The sequence below is a fragment of the Equus quagga genome, chromosome 17 (assembly GCF_021613505.1).
Source record: "Equus quagga isolate Etosha38 chromosome 17, UCLA_HA_Equagga_1.0, whole genome shotgun sequence".
NCBI classification, from domain to species: domain Eukaryota; kingdom Metazoa; phylum Chordata; class Mammalia; order Perissodactyla; family Equidae; genus Equus; species Equus quagga.
In genome coordinates this window covers 15,075,635-15,085,864 of record NC_060283.1, presented here as the reverse complement: position 1 = coordinate 15,085,864, position 10,230 = coordinate 15,075,635, and the positions used below count along the sequence as shown (strand labels likewise).

The 10,230-nt window shown below is 47.7% G+C and overlaps 1 protein-coding gene across 1 annotated transcript; it reads left to right on the top strand.

The window, feature by feature from the left end:
* Positions 1–309: 309 nt before the first annotated feature.
* LRRC55 (leucine rich repeat containing 55) lies at positions 310–9,235 on the top strand. Its single transcript, XM_046643258.1, has 2 exons — positions 310–1,051; positions 5,014–9,235. Exons 1-2 carry the CDS (start codon positions 331–333, stop codon positions 5,247–5,249), a joined length of 957 nt encoding a protein of 318 aa, XP_046499214.1. The 5' UTR covers positions 310–330; the 3' UTR covers positions 5,250–9,235.
* The last annotated feature ends 995 nt before the right edge of the window (positions 9,236–10,230 follow it).

The window sequence follows — 10,230 nt, the reverse complement described above, 5'->3', positions numbered from 1 at the left end:
AGAAAGGAAGCACCCAGCAGTCATGGGTGAGAGGGACACAAAACATCTGCAGGGACCCTTCCTCAACTTGCTGGCAGTTGATCAAGCCCCATCCTTGTCTCCTTCCTTTTTCAAGTTTTGATCATCTTTGCAGACCCTGGGGGACCTCGACTGGCTTTATTGCCCTCTAGGCTCCAAAGGGGACTTCCTGTGGATCTCACCTAGGGAGCCCTCTGATGCTTAGAGGCTCTGGGAAAGACTTGAGCCATGATACCACGTGCTCAGAAGCCCCACCTTCCAGGGCTCTTCTCCCTGTAGTAGCTGCTTCCAGTGCCACTGACTCTTGATTCCATGGACACAGCCCCAGCCCCGATGGGATCCCTTCAGCACTGCTGTTGCCAGCTGCCTAAGATGGGTGACACCTGGTCCAAGCTGCCCTGGCCTGGGACGTCCTGCCCAACCGTGCTGCTGGTCTCCCTCTTCTTGGCAGCTGGGGTGATGCACTCGGATGCTGGCACCAGCTGCCCTGTCCTCTGCACATGCCATAACCAGGTGGTGGATTGCAGCAGCCAGCGGCTATTCTCCGTGCCCCCAGACCTCCCAAGGGACACTCACAACCTCAGCCTGGCCCACAACCGCATTGCAGCTGTGCCGCCCGGCTACCTCACGTGTTACATGGAGCTCCAAGTGCTGGATTTACGCAACAACTCCTTGATGGAGCTGCCCCCGGGCCTCTTCCTCCATGCCAAGCGCCTGGCACACCTGGATCTGAGCTACAACAACCTCAGCCATGTGCCGGCTGACATGTTCAGGGAAGCCCATGGGCTCGTGCACATCGACTTGAGCCACAACCCGTGGCTGCGCAGGGTGCACCCTCAGGCCTTCCAGGGCCTGGTGCAGCTCCGAGACCTGGACCTCAGCTACGGGGGCCTGGCCTTCCTCAGCCTCGAGGCTCTCGAGGGCCTGCCTGGCCTGGTGACCCTGCAGATCGGCGGCAACCCTTGGGTGTGCGGCTGCACGATGGAACCCCTGCTGAAGTGGCTACGGAACCGGATCCAGCGCTGCACAGCAGGTAAGGAAGGAATGCAGGAACAGGTAGCCATGGGGGGTGGAAGGGGTCTTGTCTCACTGAAAGAAAAGGCTCCAAAAAAGAGGGAGGGACTTAGAGATCTTGAGTGCCTACTGTTTGCCTTGATCTGTGCTCACCTCTCTGTACGTCAGTTCTTTCACTCCACAAATGAGTGTCGAGTCCTTGTTATGCACGCCAGGTGCCGGAGACCCCTTTGTTAATGAAACAGACACCGCCCTTGCCTCTGTGGCACTTATGACCTAATGAGGCAGACAGATACTAAACAAGTAAGAATAGCCAATAACAGTCTGTGTTTATTGAGCTTCCACCATGACCTATGAACTTGACATGCATTACCTCACCGGACCCCAGCTTTTATTATCCTCATTTTACAGGTGAAGAAACTAAGACTTAGAACAATGGAAAGACTTGCTCAGAGTGGCTCATTTAGAAAGTGTCAGAGTCATGGATAAGACCCAAGTTTATTTGACTTCTACTCCTCCAGACTGCTTTTTAAGTGTTTTAAGTGCTGGCAAAATTCTTGAAGAAATAGAAATGGCTAACACTATTTTCATACTTACTATCTGCCAGGCCCTATTCTAAGCATATGGCATATTTTAACTTATTTTTTCCTCACAAGAGGTCCCCACTCTAAAGAGGAGGAAACCTAGCCACAGAAAGGTTTAGTAACTTGCCCAAAGCCACACAGGCGCTATGTGTTGAAGCCAGGATTCGTACCCTGGCAGTCTGGCTGCCCTCTGACTATATCCCGAAGAGTCAGTTTCTAGGCTAAGAGGAAGAGTCAAGGCCTGAGTTCTGGGCTGGCCAAAGGGCCTCAGCAGAGTTCTGCAAGGTTTGGGCATGGGATAGGGAGCTGAGAAGAGAAAATGGGAGGTGGCATTTGACTAGCCAATCCCACCTGGGGGTAGACTGGGAACTGAAGGAGCCTGAATCACACAGGCTTGCTGGGCCCTGGCCTCACCCAGTGGTGCCCAAGCCTGACCCGGAGGCAGTCAATGTTCAGCTCTCCCCCCTAGTCACCAGCACTCCAGTGTGGCAGCACTGAGTCTTGGCATAATCCTCCAGCAGTAGAGTGACAGGAATAAGTGGGGCACTAGCCCAGGGGCTTTCCCAGAGCCTGGGCTCAGAGTGTGTTCAGAAGAAGCAATGCTGAATGAGGTAGGAGGGAGAAAAGGACAGAGTGGGGAGCCCAGGACCAAAATAGTCTGGGGGGGGGGCTGTGGGTCACGATTCCAGTGTTTCCACAGAGCTGTGGGAGGAAGTTCTCTGGGACCAAAATAGCTGGGGACTGAGACGGGGTAATGGTAGGGGGTGTGAGGGGGAGGCTGCCAGGAGTGATCTCCCCACTCACTCAACCCTTGCAAGCTGTACCTCCTCCCCTCTCTCCTGTGCTCTAAGGACAAAGGGCATTCTGGAGCGCTAAGCTTCCACCATACCTAGGGGTTCCTCCTTTTCTGTGATGCCTGAAGAAGATCTTTAGAAGAACCACAGACTCCCAGCGCTTGGGAGATGGGTCCAAGATCCCATCAGTGCAGCCTCACTCAGGACAACTGAGGGAACTGAGCTCCAGAGAGGGAAAGTGACTGTCTACAAGCTCACAGAGAGAAAGCAAACAGGCCACAGCTAGAAACTCAGGTTCCCTGTCCCTCCGTAGAATGTACTTTGCACCACATTGCGCTCTCCAGGATATTTTCTCTTGGGGACAAAGAACTGGCCAGTGGAGGTTGAACTGGGCGATCCTCTTCTCTGTCTTTTTCTGCTTTTTCCTCCCTTTTTCTTCATGGGATTCTCACTATCTGTGGTTTTTGGACAAATCCCAACAAAGAGGGATCTAAGGGTGCCCTCGGGATATAACTCAACTTCAAGACTGGTTCCTTGACTTACCAGAGAGTTTTGTCAGCCACTGAGCTCCCATCCTGCACTCCTGTGGGGTCCTGCCAATTGCGCTCAGAGCCTCCTCTGGTTGGTCCATACCATTTGCCCACATTCACCAGCTTCATATTGTCTCACCACCACCCCAGTCAGGCACACAATAGACTTTGGATTTCAGCATCTTTCAGTTCCAAGAGAAGAGCCCCTTGATGATCAAGTCCAGACACGATCTTTTCCTGGGAAGAGTCTGGAGTACTGTGCATACAGCCTATAGGGACCCCTCAACCTGGGGTTTGGGGCAGGTGGCATCCTCCTTCTGAAACTGACTCCCCATTTCTAAGGAGAATAATGCTCATCCATTTCTGCAAAGGGTCAATCCAAGTCTTCATTTTATTCTTTGCTCTCAATAACTACAGAATGAATAAATAGCATTTAAGCACCACATAATTTAGAAAACTCCTTCACATTGACTTTCTTGGACAGTTTAGGTAAGATTACCCCTTCTCATATATCCCCTTTCTTCATGAGAGCCAGAAAGGTAAAAAGGATTTGCCCAAGGTGAGAGCTTGACTAATATTTATACACTGAACAATAGAATGGCTGACTGCTCAAAAGCCAGTGCCTGGCACTGCACAGCAGAACTGCTACCTGCATCCACTCTAACTTCCAAGGCAGAGTAAAACAAAACCGTTGACAACCATAATGCATTTGTACAAGTGTCCCTGGAAGGATGGGGTGGGCCATCAATGATGGAGAGAACAGTAATCCCACTGAAGGAAAAGCCCCCTCCTACAGAAGTCTGTGTGCAGAATAGGACCCCACTGACCTGTCCAGAGAGACCAACCTAAGATAATGATAAACATGCAGACTTACATAGTACTTATTATAGACCAAGAATATATCATTTTCATATGTTAACTCATTGAATCCTCACTACAACCCTACGCAATAGAGACTAGTATTATCCTCATTTTACAGATGAAGAAACCAAGACAAAGAGGGATTGAATAACTTACCCACAACCACTCAAATAGGGAGGGATGTAGAGAGGATTTGAATTCAGGCCAGTAGCTCTAGACCCATAGTCCTAACTCTACACTCTGTGTATCTGGAAAAGCCACATGTGGTGGTAGGAAGACCCAATGCTTTTGAGTTTGACAGAGTCATTTATTCATAGATCATTTAACAAAGATTAATTGAGCACTTACATGGACAGGACACTGTTCCGATGCTGAGGATGCCATGGGAGGTGCTTATATTCAAGGGGGAAGAGACAGATAATGAACAAACTCTGAGACAGTGATAGAGACAATGAAGAAAAATTAGGTAGAATAGGCAAGATAGAGCCTGCCTAGAGAAAGGTGAAGTTGGGGGTTGCTGTTTTATATAGAATCATAAAGGAAGGCCTCACTAATAAGGTGATATTTGAGCCAAGTCCCAAAAGAAGTGAAGGACTGAGCTATGCAGAGATCCAGGGGAGAAGAATCTTCAGAAGGGTACAAATGCAAAGGCACCCCCTCCCACCCTGAAAGGGGACATGCTCAGGGTGATGGAGGAATGACCAAGAGATGTGCATGGATGGAACAGAGTAAATAAGGAGTAGAATGGGAGAGTTGGGGAAGAGTTCTTGTAGCCCATGTTGAGGACCTTGGCTTTGATTCTCTGGAAGATAGGAAGCCAGAGGAGGGTTTCAAGCAGAAAGTGACATAATAGGGCTTGAGGTTTGAAAGTACCACTCAGCCAATTGTGTTGAGATGGGTTAAGGGCAGAAGCCCAGAAACCAGTTGGGAGTCTATTGTAAGAGATGATGATGTCCCACAAAACCCCCAGATCTACCACTAGTAGTAGCTATTGGACTTTAGGCAAGTTATTAAACTCTCCAAGCAGTGATCTCCACATCTATAAAAATACTTGCCTTGAGGGTTGTTGAGGGTACTAAAGAAGGTAAGTATAGTTTTGGGCACATGGAAGAAATTCAATAAAAAATTCAACTTCTCCTGGGAGGGGTGGCGGCTCTCCATTTCATTCTTTCTCCACCAGGTACCTCACCATTCCTGGGTTCTGTATTGCAGATTCTCAGCTGGCTGAGTGTCGGGGCCCCCCTGAAGTCGAGGGTGCCCCACTCTTCTCCCTCACTGAGGAGAGCTTCAAGGCCTGCCACCTGACCCTGACCCTGGACGATTACCTCTTCATCGCGTTTGTGGGCTTCGTGGTCTCCATCGCATCCGTGGCCACCAACTTCCTACTGGGCATCACAGCCAACTGTTGCCACCGTTGGAGCAAGGCCAGTGAAGAGGAAGAGATTTGACATGGGTGCCTGGTGTCCCTCCACACTGCTGACAACCACTGCTGCTGACCCACCGGACACCCTCCCTGGCTGCCCACTCTGGCTCCATGGTGCCCTGGTCGCCTTCAACATGGCTCAAGCAAGGTCAGGAAACTACCTTTGTGTAAGCTCCTACTGTGCGCCAGGCACTGTGCTAGGAATTTGGAATGTTAGATGAATCCAACCTAGTCACTGCCCTCAAGGCACTTACTTCTAACAGAGGAGAGAGATTTGAAAACTATTCCCCTTAAGGCGATTTGTCATCACTCTGAGCACATAGTTATGGAAGCCCAGAGGAGGGGTCATCAACTGTGCCTAGAACAGTCCAAGAGAATTGCAAGAGTAGAGGTGATTTTTGAACTGGGTCATCAAAAAATGTCTTCTTTGTCAAGTATACAAAGAAGGGCAGACATAAGCAAATGACAGAGGCCATAATATGCATGGTGTGTTGAGAACAGTGAACAATCCTTTGTAACTTAAGTGTATAGAGTGGCACAAGACCAAAACTTTCCTGCTGACACTCAATCTGTCAGCTCTTAGTGTTGCCCACCACTGCCTATGGAGAGTGAGAATGCACACATGCCAGTTAGCCCCCTTGGCCTCCTACCAGCAGCTACCAAGTGAGACCACCTCATATTGACTGCCCCCCATACTACATCACCAACTGTAGCCTGCTGGCGAGGTCCCAGGCAAGTAGCAAGCTGAGGATGGATACCTTCGGTGCCCTGTCTCCTATCCCTTTCTCCTGCCTCTTACTCAAGCTTTGACTTCAGAAGAGGGAAATAGGAGGCCCAGCAATGGGGCAGCAAGAGTCCTGGCACCCTGGGACTGCTATTGCCATGGTGCTCACGCCAAGGGATCTCACCAGGAAAGTGCACTGTGAGCTACAGCCCTATAGCATGATGGTACCCAGGACTGAAGGGGGGGAAGGCCACCACAGTTGTGACCGTAGGAGGATCTGCTCTTTCTTTCTTCTAAGGAACTCACCCATTTAAGCATAAGGGTGAGAGAGCTATTAATTACCAAGCACTTATCAGTGTCAGGCACTGTGATAAGCTCTCTCCATAGACAATGCCCTTTAATGCACACAACAGTCTTTTGAGGTGAGCATTGTTGTTTTACAGATGAGGAAATTAAGGCTCAGAGAGGCTAACGTCACACGCTACTTAACAAGCAAAATAAAGTCTGTACTCTTTCTACTACCCCATTCAAGTTGGGGAACAGCACAGTTCCCGCTAAAGTTACATAAGTTCAAATTCAAGTAGTGCTGATGAAGCTCCTAATAAGGGCCAGGCACTCTCCTGGGTACTTTTATATCTACTGACTCATTTGCTTCAATTCTCACAGCAACACTGCCTGGTGGTTTTTATCATGCCCATTTTACAGATGAATTAATTGTAGAGAGCTCACCCAAGGTTATCTGGATAAACTCTAGAAGGAAGGCAATAGGCAGCTCCATTCAGGGAAACTGTGTCTAATCGTCAGTCGAAAACAAAGTAACTTCATGTGCCAAGCACAATTATCTCCATTGTTGTCATCATCTTCATCTTCCCCATCAGTTTCAACATTATCTTCCTTATTTCTGGTCAGCACTGGACAGTTCGTGAAATGCTTTGGCATCATTCTCCTTGACTTTTCACAACCATGTGTGAGAGGCAAACCAAATGCCATTACTCCTATTTTACAGATTGGAAAATAGAGCCTCAAGAGTGAGTGTGACTTGCCTAAGTGTCAACTCCAATTCAGTTCTCTTCCCAGTGTGTTCCCAGGTACTCGGGGAAGAGACTGCCTTGGAGGGCCGAGTAGGGGGGCCCCAGGATTCAGCAGCCATGAACATAAATAAATAAAGGGCAGTGAAAGTCAGCTGCTGTGCAGATTTAGATATGCTCACGGTAGGGCAAATCACAGCCTCCAAAATATGACAGATAAGAGCACAGATAACATCTGAATAGGAGACACCTGCTTGCAGTGTGTAAACAACACATTAGAACTGACGGCCATGGTGGCAGTCACGCAAAAAATAAGCGCTTTGGGAAACTGGAGAGGAAGCTGTGTCAACCCCTCCTACTCAAGCCTGCTGTGTTGTGTTGTAAGAGATACAAAGGGTGCAGGAAAGCTATGGGGTGAGAACCTCTGCAGCATAGGGGAAGACTTTAAGGCACAGTCCACCACGTTGGCAAGGCTGGCCTAGATGAGAATTAAAACAGGGGCTTTCTACCTTGCCCCCAGCTCCAGCAAGCTTGTGTCATCTCATCCTCCTGGCAGTCCAAAAGGAATAAAGGAGTATAACATATCATCTTCCAAGAAGTCTTCCCTTATTTATGCTTCCCTGAGCTAGTCAACCAAAAGAGTGCCCAGAAACTTTGCAAGACGTGGGAGTGGAACATCGTGTCCCCTGAATCTGGCTTACAACATCTGGGCCAGAGCCCTGCTCCTGTGGTATCTGGAGCAGATCTGTCTGCTCTCTTCTGCTATGTCCAGGAATGGGCAGACTGGAGCTGCTCTCCACCAGCCAGTCTGACAGCCTAAACTATTTGGAGATGAACTTATAGAAATAATAGTCCTGACACAAATAGCTAAGCCTCCCATAGAAGGACACCATATACATCTATGATAATCTGCTAGAGACTCTTGTTTGCTAAAACATAGTTAATACATTTAAGATATGTACTTTTTTTGTCCATAGAAGTAGAACCAAACAAGGCGTCAAATGCCCCTTGAGATCAAATATCCTTTCTAATGAGACTATTTAGCCCCCATTAATGGCAAACCTTTCTAAGTAGGATACATGGCTTTTAAAAAACATATGCTTCTCCAGCTGCTGGAAGGTCCGCAGTTCACTAAAGCACAATGAAGAAAGCCTTCGACTTCCCCACTGCCAAGGAATTCCACTTCTTGCCAGCCTCCCACTACCACCGTCTTGTGCAGACTATCAGAAGCAAAATTCTAGAGGCATACTTCTAGAGGTCATCTAACAGTCCTGGCTGGAACTGTTCCCACAACCCTGCTGACCAAGAACCCATGATGGTGTTCCTACAAGGCTTCACTAAGTTTTTTCCAGACTAGTCAACATGTAACTATTGGGGTATCTCTGAGTCTGTGTGTCTGTTCATGAGGTCCACGTGTATTGGGTATCTACTGATATGGGACCAATCTCTTTGAAACTGGAGTTCAATTTTCTGACATAGTCTACTCAGCTGTCTGTTTATTGCATCATTCAATACACTAAGATGGAATCTCATTAGAGTTGGGGTAGGTTATAGCTGCTCAGAAAATATAAAAAGAGAGAACTATGTGTCTGCTTCAGCCTAATGACAGTCTGAATGCTTCCCTCTGTTCTCCACCCCTCAGAGATTTGTCCTCATCACAGAAGCTTCCTTCATGCTGGGCCTGAGGATATTGAAGTTTAGCTAACCAACAGGGCTGTGATGATCACTGGATAGGGTCAAGAAAATTGTTCTTTAGAAAAGACCCCACATCTGCACCACATCACTCTGGACCAGTTGTCTCTGGTCACCCTATGACAAACCCTCATCTGTTTCTCTATTCCTACAGAGATTCCCAGGGAACCCTGAAAAATAGGCCCCCAGAGTTGCTTTAGATTTTGCTGGCTCCTTTCAAGGAGTTTGGTGTATGGAATTTGAATAGACCAAGACAAATATTTCTCTTCTACCATCAGGAAAGACCTACAGCCTCCAATTTCCCCATAGATGTCTTTGTTGAAATCACTCTGACATCCTTTCCAGTTCTAGAAGAGTATAAAGAGACACATTTGTCCAGTCCTCAGAAGAACATCTTCCCAAAGCTGGAGAAATTTGTCTATCCTCCCCACCCCAGAAGGAGGCAAAGGGAAGTGAAGGAAGCAAGTTGTGAGTTCCTTTGTAAATCACCATCATGTTCACCGCAGCACTGGGTGGAGAGCTCTGGATCCACAGAGATCTCAGCTTTGCTAAGTGCTGTCCTGTGGATTGCTGATGTCTATGGGTGGGAGGGCTAGGGAGGGGTTGGGAAAGGGAAGACGCAAACCTTTGTATGGAGATGATTTTTTAACCATGCACTTTTGTAACTGTGAATAACTTTTCATAAATGTACACTAATAATAAAGAGTGTATAGTTTAACAAATTTTCTAAAGAGTGTAAAAAGGAGTGGGGGGAGGCAGGGGAAAAAGAGAGAGAAAGGAACTAGGCAGAATCAAGAAAATGTGTGCCAAAATATACACACAAAAGGTCTATGAAGAGGGAGTAGATGGGAATAATTAGGAGATGTGCCAGCCATGGAGGGGCATGTGTGGGAGTAGAAGGAACATCACAGAAGCATATTTCTACCAGGCAAAAAAGAATATGTGTGTGTATGTATGCACACACCCCTATGTGTAGGCATATTTTGGTGCCTGAAATTACACAAAGAGAGCATATGTCTTATACATATTGGTGTTTACAGCTTAGGTCATCTATAAAACATGCCAAGGCAAGTGGGTGTGCTTGCCTAGTTAGCACTACTAAGCAGTGTGGTGTGCCAAGGAGATGGCTGACACCAGCCACGTGGACAAAAGGACACTAGCTCAGGAATACAGGTAAACTGGACATCTAAATGCATGATCTAGGGGATGAATGAGGCCATCACTGGTATAGGTTCAATCTCTGTTCTCACAGGTTAAGAAAAGAGAGAAGGGATTCGAAACCTCCTGAGTCTTGCAAGTGTTGCCTCCACACCTTTGGAAATACATGGTTGGGCAGTGTACCTTGGAAACAGAGATAGAAAAAGGAGGAGCAAAGTGTATTTCCATATGTACAATGGCAGCCATTTTCACCCAAGTAACTAAAAAGGAAGTGGCTCTAAGCAGGAAGTCATCTGAGCAGGAAGCTGTTCTAAGCAGGAAGTGGTTACTTCCACCAATAGGGATTTAACCTCCCACTATTCCTCCCACTCCAATTGCCACAGAGTACAGAAAAATACTGCATT